Here is a 16,388-nt window from a genome sequence, read left to right on the forward strand (position 1 = left end):
GCAAAATGCCTTGATTGTCAGCTGTCTAGTGCGCTGCTCTGCAAAATGCCTTGATTGTCAGCTGTCTAGTGCGCTGCTCTGCAAAATGCCTTGATTGTCAGCTGTCTAGTGCGCTGCTCTGCAAAATGCCTTGATTGTCAGCTGTCTAGTGCGCTGCTCTGCAAAATGCCTTGATTGTCAGCTGTCTAGTGCGCTGCTCTGCAAAATGCCTTGATTGTCAGCTGTCTAGTGCGCTGCTCTGCAAAATGCCTTGATTGTCAGCTGTCTAGTGCGCTGCTCTGCAAAATGCCTTGATTGTCAGCTGTCTAGTGCGCTGCTCTGCAAAATGCCTTGATTGTCAGCTGTCTAGTGCGCTGCTCTGCAAAATGCCTTGATTGTCAGCTGTCTAGTGCGCTGCTCTGCAAAATGCCTTGATTGTCAGCTGTCTAGTGCGCTGCTCTGCAAAATGCCTTGATTGTCAGCTGTCTAGTGCGCTGCTCTGCAAAATGCCTTGATTGTCAGCTGTCTAGTGCGCTGCTCTGCAAAATGCCTTGATTGTCAGCTGTCTAGTGCGCTGCTCTGCAAAATGCCTTGATTGTCAGCTGTCTAGTGCGCTGCTCTGCAAAATGCCTTGATTGTCAGCTGTCTAGTGCGCTGCTCTGCAAAATGCCTTGATTGTCAGCTGTCTAGTGCGCTGCTCTGCAAAATGCCTTGATTGTCAGCTGTCTAGTGCGCTGCTCTGCAAAATGCCTTGATTGTCAGCTGTCTAGTGCGCTGCTCTGCAAAATGCCTTGATTGTCAGCTGTCTAGTGCGCTGCTCTGCAAAATGCCTTGATTGTCAGCTGTCTAGTGCGCTGCTCTGCAAAATGCCTTGATTGTCAGCTGTCTAGTGCGCTGCTCTGCAAAATGCCTTGATTGTCAGCTGTCTAGTGCGCTGCTCTGCAAAATGCCTTGATTGTCAGCTGTCTAGTGCGCTGCTCTGCAAAATGCCTTGATTGTCAGCTGTCTAGTGCGCTGCTCTGCAAAATGCCTTGATTGTCAGCTGTCTAGTGCGCTGCTCTGCAAAATGCCTTGATTGTCAGCTGTCTAGTGCGCTGCTCTGCAAAATGCCTTGATTGTCAGCTGTCTAGTGCGCTGCTCTGCAAAATGCCTTGATTGTCAGCTGTCTAGTGCGCTGCTCTGAAAAATGCCTTGGATTAAATTAAATTAGATTAAATCTACGTAAAATGACTCAGACGTCTTACAACATTCACAACAATAAGGTGGTATAAAAGGAGAGAAGTGTGATGTAATGTGGTAATGTAATGATGGTAATGTAATGTGGTAATGTAATGTGGTAATGTAATTATGGTAATGTAATGTGGTAATGTAATGTGGTAATGTAATGTGGTAATGTAATGTGGTAATGTAATGATGCTAATGTAATGTGGTAATGTAATTATGGTAATGTAATGTGGTAATGTAATGTGGTAATGTAATTATGGTAATGTAATGTGGTAATGTAATGTGGCAATGTAATGTGGCAATGTAATGATGGTAATGTAATGTGGTAATGTAATTATGGTAATGTAATGTGGTAATGTAATGTGGCAATGTAATGATGGTAATGTAATGTGGTAATGTAATGTGGTAATGTAATGATGCTAATGTAATGATGGTAATGTAATGTGGTAATGTAATGTGGTAATGTAATTATGGTAATGTAATGTGGTAATGTAATGTGGTAATGTAATGTGGTAATGTAATGTGGTAATGTAATGTGGTAATGTAATGATGCTAATGTAATGATGGTAATGTACCATACCTGGCCACCAGCAGACACCAGTTGTAGAGCACAGCAGTCGAGATGATGAGGAGCCAGTGGTAATAGATATTATCAGCTGGAGATAATATCAACATACCTGGACTCTTACTGCAGGAAGGGGGGAGAGAAGGGGTGAGAGGAAGTGAGTGACAGAGAGGGGTAGGGAGAGAGAGAGAGAGAGAGAGAGAGAGAGGGGAAGAGCTTGGCTGTGTTTGTCAGCTGACAGTGGTACGAATTGTCACCATTTCTAGTAAATTAGAAATGAGGTAATCATACGTGTGTATGTGGTCGCTGTGGTCCGTGGGCTCAGCATCCGGTCGTGATTGGCTGATCCTGCTGGGCGGAGCCTGCAGATCAGGGCCTCGGAACCTTTCCAGGAACGAATCAGGTCTCTCTTGCTCCTCAACCAAACTCTTATGGGCCCACTCTCTCAAAGTCACCACCATGCTGACCAACCTGGAAACACACACACACACGTGTATATTAGGATTATGTGATATAACATTGTATTGTACTATGTTAGAAAATATTTACATATTATTTATACCGAAACAAAAATTATATAAACACAGTTCATATAAGGAAATCCGTCGATTTAAATAATTTTATTAGCCCCGACTCTATGGATTTCACATGACTGGGCAGGGGCGCAAAAAAAAGCCCTTTCTGGGGGGAAAAACTCATTCTGATTGGCTGGGCTCAGCCACTGGGGAGCCCAGCCAATCAGGATGAGTTTTTCCCCCCAAAAGGGGCTTTATTACAGACAGAAATATATTGCGTTTGTATTTTTGTTCAGTGTATAAACGTCATATATGAATATAACAGACAACATGGCAGTGTTTTCTGTGTCACCTGGACATGGCTCCTCTCCCTCTGAAGGAGTTCTGGGAGGTGAGTCCTCTCCGGTCAATGATAGCCATTCGTTGTAGTTCTGACGACGTGTCATCACACATAGACTGGCCTCTACACGCACACATGAAGGATTAAACATAGACTGGCCTCTACACGCACACATGAAGGATTAAACATAGACTGGCCTCTACACGCACACATGAAGGATTAAACATAGACTGGCCTCTACACGCACACATGAAGGATTAAACATAGACTGGCCTCTACACGCACACATGAAGGATTAAACATAGACTGGCCTCTACACGCACACATGAAGGATTAAACATAGACTGGCCTCTACACGCACACATGAAGGATTAAACATAGACTGGCCTCTACACGCACACATGAAGGATTAAACATAGACTGGCCTCTACACGCACACATGAAGGATTAAACATAGACTGGCCTCTACACGCACACATGAAGGATTAAGCATAGACTGGCCTCTACACGCACACATGAAGGATTAAACATAGACTGGCCTCTACACGCACACATGAAGGATTAAACATAGACTGGCCTCTACACGCACACATGAAGGATTAAACATAGACTGGCCTCTACACGCACACATGAAGGATTAAGCATAGACTGGCCTCTACACGCACACATGAAGGATTAAGCATAGACTGGCCTCTACACGCACACATGAAGGATTAAGCATAGACTGGCCTCTACACGCACACATGAAGGATTAAACATAGACTGGCCTCTACACGCACACATGAAGGATTAAACATAGACTGGCCTCTACACGCACACATGAAGGATTAAGCATAGACTGGCCTCTACACGCACACATGAAGGATTAAACATAGACTGGCCTCTACACGCACACATGAAGGATTAAACATAGACTGGCCTCTACATGCACACATGAAGGATTAAACATAGACTGGCCTCTACACGCACACATGAAGGATTAAACATAGACTGGCCTCTACATGCACACATGAAGGATTAAGCATAGACTGGCCTCTACACGCACACATGAAGGATTAAACATAGACTGGCCTCTACACGCACACATGAAGGATTAAACATAGACTGTTCTCTACACGCACACATGAAGGATTAAACATAGACTGGCCTCTACATGCACACATGAAGGATTAAATATAGACTGGCCTCTACATGCACACATGAAGGATTAAACATAGACTGGCCTCTACACGCACACATGAAGGATTAAACATAGACTGGCCTCTACACGCACACATGAAGGATTAAACATAGACTGGCCTCTACACGCACACATGAAGGATTAAACATAGACTGGCCTCTACACGCACACATGAAGGATTAAACATAGACTGGCCTCTACACGCACACATGAAGGATTAAGCATAGACTGGCCTCTACACGCACACATGAAGGATTAAACATAGACTGGCCTCTACACGCACACATGAAGGATTAAACATAGACTGGCCTCTACACGCACACATGAAGGTTTAAGCATAGACTGGCCTCTACACGCACACATGAAGGATTAAACATAGACTGGCCTCTACACGCACACATGAAGGATTAAGCATAGACTGGCCTCTACACGCACACATGAAGGATTAAACATAGACTGGCCTCTACACGCACACATGAAGGATTAAACATAGACTGGCCTCTACACGCACACATGAAGGATTAAACATAGACTGGCCTCTACACGCACACATGAAGGATTAAACATAGACTGGCCTCTACACGCACACATGAAGGATTAAACATAGACTGGCCTCTACACGCACACATGAAGGATTAAGCATAGACTGGCCTCTACACGCACACATGAAGGATTAAACATAGACTGGCCTCTACACGCACACATGAAGGATTAAACATAGACTGGCCTCTACACGCACACATGAAGGATTAAACATAGACTGGCCTCTACACGCACACATGAAGGATTAAACATAGACTGGCCTCTACACGCACACATGAAGGATTAAACATAGACTGGCCTCTACACGCACACATGAAGGATTAAACATAGACTGGCCTCTACACGCACACATGAAGGATTAAACATAGACTGGCCTCTACACGCACACATGAAGGATTAAACATAGACTGGCCTCTACACGCACACATGAAGGATTAAACATAGACTGGCCTCTACACGCACACATGAAGGATTAAACATAGACTGGCCTCTACACGCACACATGAAGGATTAAACATAGACTGGCCTCTACACGCACACATGAAGGATTAAACATAGACTGGCCTCTACACGCACACATGAAGGATTAAACATAGACTGGTCTCTACACGCACACATGAAGGATTAAACATAGACTGGCCTCTACACGCACACATGAAGGATTAAACATAGACTGGCCTCTACACGCACACATGAAGGATTAAACATAGACTGGCCTCTACACGCACACATGAAGGATTAAACATAGACTGGCCTCTACACGCACACATGAAGGATTAAACATAGACTGGCCTCTACACGCACACATGAAGGATTAAACATAGACTGGCCTCTACACGCACACATGAAGGATTAAACATAGACTGGCCTCTACACGCACACATGAAGGATTAAACATAGACTGGCCTCTACACGCACACATGAAGGATTAAACATAGACTGGCCTCTACACGCACACATGAAGGATTAAACATAGACTGGCCTCTACACGCACACATGAAGGATTAAACATAGACTGGCCTCTACACGCACACATGAAGGATTAAACATAGACTGGCCTCTACACGCACACATGAAGGATTAAACATAGACTGGCCTCTACACGCACACATGAAGGATTAAACATAGACTGGCCTCTACACGCACACATGAAGGATTAAACATAGACTGGCCTCTACACGCACACATGAAGGATTAAACATAGACTGGCCTCTACACGCACACATGAAGGATTAAACATAGACTGGCCTCTACACGCACACATGAAGGATTAAACATAGACTGGCCTCTACACGCACACATGAAGGATTAAACATAGACTGGCCTCTACACGCACACATGAAGGATTAAACATAGACTGGCCTCTACACGCACACATGAAGGATTAAACATAGACTGGCCTCTACACGCACACATGAAGGATTAAACATAGACTGGCCTCTACACGCACACATGAAGGATTAAACATAGACTGGCCTCTACACGCACACATGAAGGATTAAACATAGACTGGCCTCTACACGCACACATGAAGGATTAAACATAGACTGGCCTCTACACGCACACATGAAGGATTAAACATAGACTGGCCTCTACACGCACACATGAAGGATTAAACATAGACTGGCCTCTACACGCACACATGAAGGATTAAACATAGACTGGCCTCTACACGCACACATGAAGGATTAAACATAGACTGGCCTCTACACGCACACATGAAGGATTAAACATAGACTGGCCTCTACACGCACACATGAAGGATTAAACATAGACTGGCCTCTACACGCACACATGAAGGATTAAACATAGACTGGCCTCTACACGCACACATGAAGGATTAAACATAGACTGGCCTCTACATGCACACATGAAGGATTAAGAATATATATATATGTGTGTGTGTGTGTGTGTGTGTGTGTGTGTGTGTGTGTGTGTGTGTGTGTGTGTGTGTGTGTGTGTGTGTGTGTGTGTGTGTGTGTGTGTGTGTGTGTGTGTGTGTGTGTGTGTGTGTGTGTGTATACAGTATCAGTCAAAAGTTTGTACACACCTACTCATTCCAGGGTTTTCCTTTATTTTTACAATTTTCTACATTGTAGAATAATAGTGAAGACATCAAAACTATGAAATAACACATATGGAATCATGTAGTAACCAAAAGTAGTGTTAAACAAATCAAAATATATTTTAGATTTTGGGTTCTTCAAAGTAGCCACCTTTTGCCTTGATGACATCTTTGCACACTCAGAGGAAGGCCCCCAAAATGTTCAGACTCCAGCCACCTTAGTCATAGACTGTTCTCTCTGCTACTACACGGCAAGAGGTACCAGAGCTCCAAGTCTAGGTCCAAAAGGCTCCTTAACTTCTACCCCCAAGTCATTAGACTGCTGAACAGCTTCTACCCCCAAGCCATTAGACTGCTGAACAGCTTCTACCCCCAAGTCATAGACTGTTCTCTCTGCTACTACACGGCAAGAGGTACCAGAGCTCCAAGTCTAGATCCAAAAGTCTCCTTAACTTCTACCCCCAAACCATTAGACTACTGAACAGCTTCTACCCCCAAGTCATTAGACTGCTGAACAGCTTCTACCCCCAAACCATTAGACTGCTGAACAGCTTCTACCCCCAATCCATTAGACTCCTGAACAGCTTCTACCCCCATTAGACTGCTGAACAGCTTCTACCCCCAAACCATCAGACTGCTGAACAGCTTCTACCCCCAAGCCATCAGACTGCTGAACAGCTTCTACCCCCCAAGCCATCAGACTGCTGAACAGCTTCTACCCCCAAACCATCAGACTGCTGAACAGCTTCTACCCCCAAACCATTAGACTGCTGAACAGCTTCTACCCCCATTAGACTGCTGAACAGGTTCTACCCCCAAGCCATTAGACTGCTGAACAGCTTCTACCCCCATTAGACTGCTGAACAGGTTCTACCCCCAAGCCATCAGACTGCTGAACAGCTTCTACCCCCAAACCATCAGACTGCTGAACAGCTTCTACCCCCAAGCCATCAGACTGCTGAACAGCTTCTACCCCCAATCCATTAGACTCCTGAACAGCTTCTACCCCCATTAGACTGCTGAACAGCTTCTACCCCCAAGCCATCAGACTGCTGAACAGCTTCTACCCCCAAGCCATCAGACTGCTGAACAGCTTCTACCCCCAAGCCATTAGACTGCTGAACAGCTTCTACCCCCATTAGACTGCTGAACAGCTTCTACCCCCAAGCCATTAGACTGCTGAACAGCTTCTACCCCCAAGTCATTAGACTGCTGAACAGCTTCTACCCCCAAGCCATTAGACTGCTGAACAGCTTCTACCCCCAAGCCATCAGACTGCTGAACAGCTTCTACCCCCAAGCCATTAGACTGCTGAACAGCTTCTACCCCCAGACCATTAGACTGCTGAACAGCTTCTACCCCAAAGCCATTAGACTGCTGAACAGCTTCTACCCCCAAGCCATCAGACTGCTGAACAGCTTCTACCCCCAAGCCATCAGACTCCTGAACAGCTTCTACCCCCAAGCTGCTGAACAGCTTCTACCCCCAAGCCATTAGACTGCTGAACAGCTTCTACCCCCAAGCCATCAGACTGCTGAACAGCTTCTACCCCCAAGCCATAAGACTGGTGAACAGCTTCTACCCCCAAGCCATAAGACTGGTGAACAGCTTCTACCCCCAAACCATTAGACTGCTGAACAGCTTCTACCCCCAAGCCATCAGACTGCTGAACAGCTTCTACCCCCAAGCCATTAGACTGCTGAACAGCTTCTACCCCCAAGCCATCAGACTGCTGAACAGCTTCTACCCCCATTAGACTGCTGAACAGCTTCTACCCCCAAACCATTAGACTGCTGAACAGCTTCTGCCCCCAAGCCATAAGACTGCAGAACAGCTTCTACCCCCAAGCCATTAGACACCGTAACAGCTTCTACCCCCAAGCCATCAGACTGCTGAACAGCTTCTACCCCAAGCCATTAGACTGCTGAACAGCTTCTACCCCCAAGCCATCAGACTGCTGAACAGCTTCTACCCCCAAGCCATTAGACTCCGTAACAGCTTCTACCCCCAAGCCATTAGACTCCTGAACAGCTTCTACCCCCAAGCCATTAGACTGCTGAACAGCTTCTACCCCCATTAGACTACTGAACAGCTTCTACCCCCAAGCCATTAGACTGCTGAACAGCTTCTACCCCCAAGCCATTAGACTCCGTAACAGCTTCTACCCCCAAGCCATTAGACTCCTGAACAGCTTCTACCCCCAAGCCATTAGACTGCTGAACAGCTTCTACCCCCATTAGACTGCTGAACAGCTTCTACCCCCAAGCCATTAGACTGCTGAACAGCTTGTACCCCCAAGCCATTAGACTGCTGAACAGCTTCTACCACCAAACCATTAGACTGCTGAACAGCTTCTACCCCCAAGTCATTAGACTGCTGAACAGCTTCTACCCCCAAGCCATTAGACTGCTGAACAGCTTCTACCCCCAAGCCATTAGACTGCTGAACAGCTTCTACCCCCAAGCCATTAGACTGCTGAACAATTAATCAAATGTTCACCCGGAATATGTGTATTGAACCCGCCCCCCTACTAGACATCCTGCTAGTAGCTATGTTAAACACCTGACAGACATCCTGTTAGTAGCTACATCCTGTTAGTAGCTACATCCTGTTAGTAGCTACATCCTGTTAGTAGCTACATCCTGTTAGTAGCTATGTAAAACACCTGACAGACATCCTGTTAGTAGCTACATCCTGTTAGTAGCTACATCCTGTTAGTAGTTACATTCTGTTGGTAGCTATGTTAAACACCTGACAGACATCCTGTTAGTAGCTACATCCTGTTAGTAGCTACATCCTGTTAGTAGCTACATCCTGCTAGTAGCTATGTTAAACACCTGACAGACATCCTGTTAGTAGCTACATCCTGTTAGTAGCTATGTTAAATACCTGACAGACATCCTGTTAGTAGCTACATCCTGTTAGTAGCTACATCCTGTTAGTAGCTACATCCTGTTAGTAGCTACATCCTGTTAGTAGCTACATCCTGTTAGTAGCTACATCCTGTTAGTAGCTATGTTAAACACCTGACAGACATCCTGTTAGTAGTTACATCCTGTTAGTAGCTACATCCTGCTAGTAGCTACATCCTGTTAGTAGCTACATCCTGTTAGTAGCTACACCCGGTTAGTAGCTACATCCTGTTAGTAGTTACATCCTGTTAGTAGCTATGTTAAACACCTGACAGACATCCTGTTAGTAGCTACATCCTGTTAGTAGCTATGTTAAACACCTGACAGACATCCTGTTAGTAGCTACATCCTGTTAGTAGCTACATCCTGTTAGTAGCTACATCCAGTTAGTAGCTACATCCTGTTAGTAGCTACATCCTGTTAGTAGCTATGTTAAACACCTGACAGACATCCTGTTTGTAGTTACATCCTGTTAGTAGCTATGTTAAACACCTGACAGACATCCTGTTAGTAGCTACATCCTGTTAGTATCTACATCCTGTTAGTAGCTACATCCTGTTAGTAGCTACATCCTGTTAGTAGCTATGTTAAACACCTGACAGACATCCTGTTAGTAGTTACATCCTGTTAGTATCTACATCCTGTTAGTAGCTACTTCCTGTTAGTATCTACATCCTGTTAGTAGTTACATCCTGTTAGTAGCTACATCCTGTTAGTAGCTACATCCTGTTAGTAGCTACACCCGGTTAGTAGCTACATCCTGTTAGTAGTTACATCCTGTTAGTAGCTATGTTAAAAACCTGACAGACATCCTGTTAGTAGCTACATCCTGTTAGTAGCTATGTTAAACACCTGACAGACATCCTGTTAGTAGCTACATCCTGTTAGTAGCTACATCCTGTTAGTAGCTACATCCAGTTAATAGCTACATCCTGTTAGTAGCTACATCCTGTTAGTAGCTACATCCTGTTAGTAGCTATGTTAAACACCTGACAGACATCCTGTTAGTAGCTACATCCTGTTAGTATCTACATCCTGTTAGTAGCTACATCCTGTTAGTAGCTACATCCTGTTAGTAGCTATGTTAAACACCTGACAGACATCCTGTTAGTAGTTACATCCTGTTAGTATCTACATCCTGTTAGTAGCTACATCCTGTTAGTATCTACATCCTGTTAGTAGTTACATCCTGTTAGTAGCTACATCCTGTTAGTAGCTACATCCTGTTAGTAGCTACATCCTGTTAGTAGCTATGTTAAACACCTGACAGACATCCTGTTAGTAGCTACATCCTGTTAGTAGCTACATCCTGTTAGTAGTTACATCCTGTTAGTAGTTACATCCTGTTAGTAGTTACATCCTGTTAGTAGCTACATCCTGTTAGTAGCTACATCCTGTTAGTAGTTACATCCTGTTAGTAGCTACATCCTGTTAGTAGCTACATCCTGTTAGTAGCTACATCCTGTTAGTAGCTACATCCTGTTAATAGCTATGTTAAACACCTGACAGACATCCTGTTAGTAGCTGCATCCTGTTAGTAGCTACATCCTGTTAGTAGCTACATCCTGTTAGTAGCTATGTTAAACACCTGACAGACATCCTGTTAGTAGCTACATCCTGTTAGTAGCTACATCCTGTTAGTAGCTACATCCTGTTAGTAGCTACATCCTGTTAGTAGCTACATCCTGTTAGTAACTACATCCTGTTAGTAGCTACATGCTGTTAGTAGCTACATCCTGTTAGTAGCTACATCCTGTTAGTAGCTACATCCTGTTAGTAGCTATGTTAAACACCTGAGAGACATCCTGTTAGTAGCTACATCCTGTTAGTAGCTACATCCTGTTAGTAGCTACATCCTGTTAGTAACTACATCCTGTTAGTAGCTACATCCTGTTAGTAGCTACATTCTGTTAGTAGCTACATGCTGTTAGTAGCTACATCCTGTTAGTAGCTACATCCTGTTAGTATCTACATCCTGTTAGAAGCTACATGCTGTTAGTAGCTACATCCTGTTAGTAGCTACATCCTGTTAGTAGCTACATTCTGTTAGTAGCTACATCCTGTTAGTAGCTACATCCGGTTAGTAGCTACATCCTGTTAGTAGCTACATCCTGTTAGTAGCTACATCCTGTTAGTATCTACATCCTGTTAGTAGCTACATCCTGTTAGTAGCTACATCCTGTTAGGAGCTACATCCTGTTAGTAGCTACATCCTGTTAGGAGCTACATGCTGCTAGTAGCTACATCCTGTTAGTAGCTACATCCTGTTAGTAGCTACATCCTGTTAGTATCTACATCCTGTTAGTAGCTACATCCTGTTAGTAGCTACATCCTGTTAGTAGCTACATGCTGTTAGTAGCTACATCCTGTTAGTAGCTACATCCTGTTAGTAACTATGTTAAACACCTGAGAGACATTCTGTTAGTGTTTATGTTCACCACCCTGTTACTCAACCCTCTCAGAGGCTGCTGCCCTATGTACATAGATATGGAACACTGGTCACTTTAATAATGGAACACTGGTCACTTTAATAGTGGAACACTGGTCACTTTAATAATGGAACACTGGTCACTTTAATAGTGGAACACTGGTCACTTTAATAGTGGAACACTGGTCACTTTAATAATGGAACACTGGTCACTTTAATAGTGGAACACTGGTCACTTTAATAATGGAACACTGGTCACTTTAATAATGGAACACTGGTCACTTTAATAGTGGAACACTGGTCACTTTAATAATGGAACACTGGTCACTTTAATAGTGGAACACTGGTCACTTTAATAGTGGAACACTGGTCACTTTAATAGTGGAACACTGGTCACTTTAATAGTGGAACACTGGTCACTTTAATAGTGGAACACTGGTCACTTTAATAGTGGAACACTGGTCACTTTAATAGTGGAACACTGGTCACTTTAATAGTGGAACACTGGTCACTTTAATAATGGAACACTGGTCACATTAATAGTGGAACACTGGTCACATTAATAGTGGAACACTGGTCACTTTAATAGTGGAACACTGGTCACTTTAATAGTGGAACACTGGTCACTTTAATAATGGAACACTGGTCACTTTAATAATGGAACACTGGTCACTTTAATAATGGAACACTGGTCACTTTAATAGTGGAACACTGGTCACTTTAATAGTGGAACACTGGTCACTTTAATAGTGGAACACTGGTCACTTTAATAATGGAACACTGGTCACTTTAATAATGGAACACTGGTCACTTTAATAGTGGAACACTGGTCACATTAATACTGGAACACTGGTCATTGGCAAGCCAGCGGTGGAATGCAGGGTGGTGTGCTGCTGGTAAATAAATGTGTGTGTGTATGTGTGTGTATATATGTGTGTGTGTGTGTGTGTGTGTGTGTGTGTGTGTGTGTGTTCATACCGACTCAGATGACTCAGGTTGCTGTCTGCTCTCTCACATTCCTCGTCCAGCCATGTCTTCACTGACAGCCTCTGAGACGCCAGCTCACCCAACACCTGCCCCGTCATCTAGACACACACAGTGTGAAGGTTAGCCAGGACACGGATTGTCCAGAAACATTACCAATCGTAACCAACAAGCTGCCATCACCATAGAGACAACCTTGGCCACCATAGCAACCGCCTGGTCACAGATACAAAGAATGGGATGAGTAACGAAGGAGAGAGAGGGAGGAGAGAGAAGGGGGGAAAAGGGAGAGAAGGAGAGAGGAGAAAAGAGGAAAGAAAATGAGAGGGAGAGAACGAGAGAGGAAAGAGAGAGCGTGAGGGAGAGAAAGGGAGAGGGAGAGAGGGAGAGAGGAGAGAAGGAGAGAGGGAGAGAGAGAGGAGAGAGGGAGAGAGGAGAGAAGGAGAGAGGGAGAGAAAGAGGAGAGAGGGAGAGAGGGAGAGAGGAGAGAGGGAGAGAGGATAGAAGGAGAGAGGGAGAGAGGGAGAGAGAGATGGAGAGAGGAGAGAGGGAGAGAGGAGAGAAGGAGAGAGGGAGAGAGAGAGGAGAGAGGGAGAGAGGGAGAGAGAGATGGAGAGAGGATAGGAGAGAGGGAGAGAGAGAGAGGAGAGAGGGAGAGAGGAGAGAGGGAGAGAGGAGAGAAGGAGAGAGAGAGAGGATAGAAGGAGAGAGGGAGAGAGAGAGAGAGGAGAGAGGGAGAGAGGAGAGAGGGAGAGAGGAGAGAGGAGAGAGGGAGAGAGGAGAGAGGAGAGAGAGAGACAGAGGTAAAGAGGAAAGGACTAGTGGGATGAAGAGGAAAAGTGTGAAGTGAGGAACCATAGACAAATACCTTCACATGTGGTCTTTTTCAGACACTCACCTTTCTGTTGTCCTCCGTCTGTCCCTGTAGAATGCTAGACACTAAATCGTCCCATCCCAGCCAGTCAACCAGCCACACAACCTCAAAACCAACTCACTGTGTAAACCACAGACTAAATCATCTGTGTCTCTCCATAGCTGTGTGAATGTGTGTGTGTTGAAAAAGTCTGTCAGTTGTGTAGATGCGTTACTGTGTGTGTATACGCTATTGAGGTCTGCCTATGTGTCAGTCTGCCCCTGAATGCAACAGGGTATTACTGTGAAATCCAAACACAGACAGATGGAGGGACGAGGGGAGAGAGGAGAGGGAGGAGGGGAGAGAGGAGAGGGAGGAGGGGAGAGATGGAGAGAGAGGAGGGGAGAGATGAGAGGGAGGAGGGGAGAGATGGAGAGAGTGGGAAGAGCTGAGAGGGAGGAGGGGAGAGAGGAGAGGGAGGAGGGGAGAGATGGAGAGATGAGAGAGTGGGAAGAGCTGAGAGGAAATGAGAGGGTAATCATATGCCACTCCAAACAGAAACACACCACACGCCTCCCTTCATCTCAGATCAACTAAGACAAATGATTTCTCTCTCTCTCCCTCCATCCCAACCTCTCCCTCCATCCCTCCCTCCCTCTCCCTCCATCCATCCCTCTCTCTCCATCCCTCCATCCCAACCTCTCTCTCCCTCCATCCATCTCTCTCCCTCCATCCCAACCTCTCCCTCCATCCCTCCCTCCCTCTCCCTCCATCCATCCCTCTCTCTCCATCCCTCTCCCTCCATCCCTCTCCCTCCATCCCAACCTCTCCCTCCATCCCAACCTCTCTCTCCCTCCATCCATCTCTCTCTCTCCATCCCTCTCCCTCCATCCCTCTCTCTCCATCCCTCTCTCTCCATCCCTCTCCCTCCATCCCTCTCCCTCCATCCATCCCTCCCTCTCTCTCCATCCCTCTCCCTCCATCCCTCTCCCTCCATCCATCCCTCCCTCTCTCTCCATCCCTCCCTATCTCTCCCTATCTCTCCCTCCATCCCTCCCTCCCTCTCCCTCCATCCCTCTCCCTCCATCCCTCCCTCCCTCTCCCTCCATCCCTCTCCCTCCATCCCTCTCCCTCCATCCCTCTCTCTCCATCCCTCTCTCTCCATCCTTCTCCCTCCATCCCTCTCCCTCCATCCCTCTCCCTCCATCCCTCTCCCTCCATCCCTCTCCCTCCATCCCTCTCTCTCCATCCCTCTCTCTCCATCCCTCTCCCTCCATCCCTCTCCCTCCATCCATCCCTCCCTCTCTCTCCATCCCTCCCTATCTCTCCCTATCTCTCCCTCCATCCCTCCCTCCCTCTCCCTCCATCCCTCTCCCTCCATCCCTCTCCCTCCATCCCTTTCTCTCCATCCCTCCATCTCCTTTGAGTGGTGGTCTTTTGTCTGTGTTCAACCCGCTCCCATCTCCTTTCCTATTGTACCATGAGCTCATCATTATTCCGGAAGCTTGTATGAAGTGTGTGAAGTGCCGAGAACGTTTGGTAATGTGTGTGTGTGTGTGTGTGTGTGTGTGTGTGTGTGTGTGTGTGTGTGTGTGTGTGTGTGTGTGTGTGTGTGTGTGTGTGTGTGTGTGTGTGTGTGTGTGTGTGTGTGTGTGTGTACTAAGTGCAGAAATTCCATTCACAGTGTTCTGTTTCATGTTCAGATAATTAATACATGGTTATATTAGATACAGGGAACTGATTAATACAGGGTTATATTAGATACAGGGAACTGATTAATACACGGTTATATTAGAGATACAGGGAACTGATTAATACATGGTTATATTAGAGATACAGGGAACTGATTAATACATGGTTATATTAGATACAGGGAACTGATTAATACATGGTTATGTTAGAGATACAGGGAACTGATTAATACACGGTTATATTATAGATACAGGGAACTGATTAATACATGGTTATATTAGATACAGGGAACTGATTAATACAGGGTTATATTAGAGATACAGGGAACTGATTAATACATGGTTATATTAGAGATACAGGGAACTGATTAATACATGGTTATATTAGATACAGGGAACTGATTAATACAGGGTTATATTAGAGATACAGGGAACTGATTAATACATGGTTATATTAGATATACAGGGAACTGATTAATACACGGTTATATTAGATACAGGGAACTGATTAATACACGGTTATATTAGATACATGTAACTGATTAATACATGGTTATATTAGATACAGGGAACTGATTAATACATGGTTATATTAGATACAGGGAACTGATTAATACACGGTTATATTAGATACATGTAACTGATTAATACACGGTTCAAAAACAAGGACTATTCTAAGTGACCCCAAACTTTTGAATGGAGGTGTTTATGAATATAGTAGTAGTTATATATGTTATAGTAGTAGTTATATATGTAGTATATATGTTATAGTAGTAGTTATATATGTAGTATATATGTTATAGTAGTAGTTATATATGTAGTATATATGTTATAGTAGTAGTTATATATGTAGTATATATTAATGTAATGTAAATGTATATATGATATAGTAGTAGGTATATATGAATATAGTAGTAGTTATATATGTAGTATATATGTTATAGTAGTAGTTATATATGTAGTATATATTAATGTAATGTAAATGTATATATGATATAGTAGTAGGTATATATGAATATAGTAGTAGTTATATATGTAGTATATATGTTATAGTAGTAGGTATATATGAATATAGTAGTAGTTATATATGTAGTATATATGATATAGTA

At 44.5% G+C, this 16,388-nt stretch overlaps 1 protein-coding gene across 2 annotated transcripts in view; it reads right to left on the minus strand.

The window, feature by feature from the left end:
- LOC129827332 (cyclic nucleotide-gated cation channel-like) overlaps window positions 1-14,154 on the minus strand; it is an 82,613-nt gene extending 68,459 nt beyond the window's left edge. Inside the window, exons 1-5 of one of the 2 annotated variants that reach the window (XM_055888083.1) lie at window positions 13,634-14,153; window positions 12,730-12,836; window positions 2,636-2,746; window positions 2,060-2,239; window positions 1,784-1,891 (exon numbers count right to left, since the gene is read on the minus strand). In XM_055888083.1, the coding sequence (XP_055744058.1) occupies window positions 1,784-1,891; window positions 2,060-2,239; window positions 2,636-2,746; window positions 12,730-12,836 (506 nt within the window). In that variant the 5' untranslated portion in view covers window positions 13,634-14,153. Of the gene's footprint in view, window positions 1-1,783; window positions 1,892-2,059; window positions 2,240-2,635; window positions 2,747-12,729; window positions 12,837-13,633 lie in introns of both variants that reach the window. The other variant, XM_055888084.1, reaches the window with a different exon arrangement.
- Between the last annotated feature and the right edge of the window lie 2,234 nt (window positions 14,155-16,388).

This window comes from Salvelinus fontinalis, chromosome 29 (genome assembly GCF_029448725.1).
Source record: "Salvelinus fontinalis isolate EN_2023a chromosome 29, ASM2944872v1, whole genome shotgun sequence".
NCBI lineage: Eukaryota > Metazoa > Chordata > Actinopteri > Salmoniformes > Salmonidae > Salvelinus > Salvelinus fontinalis.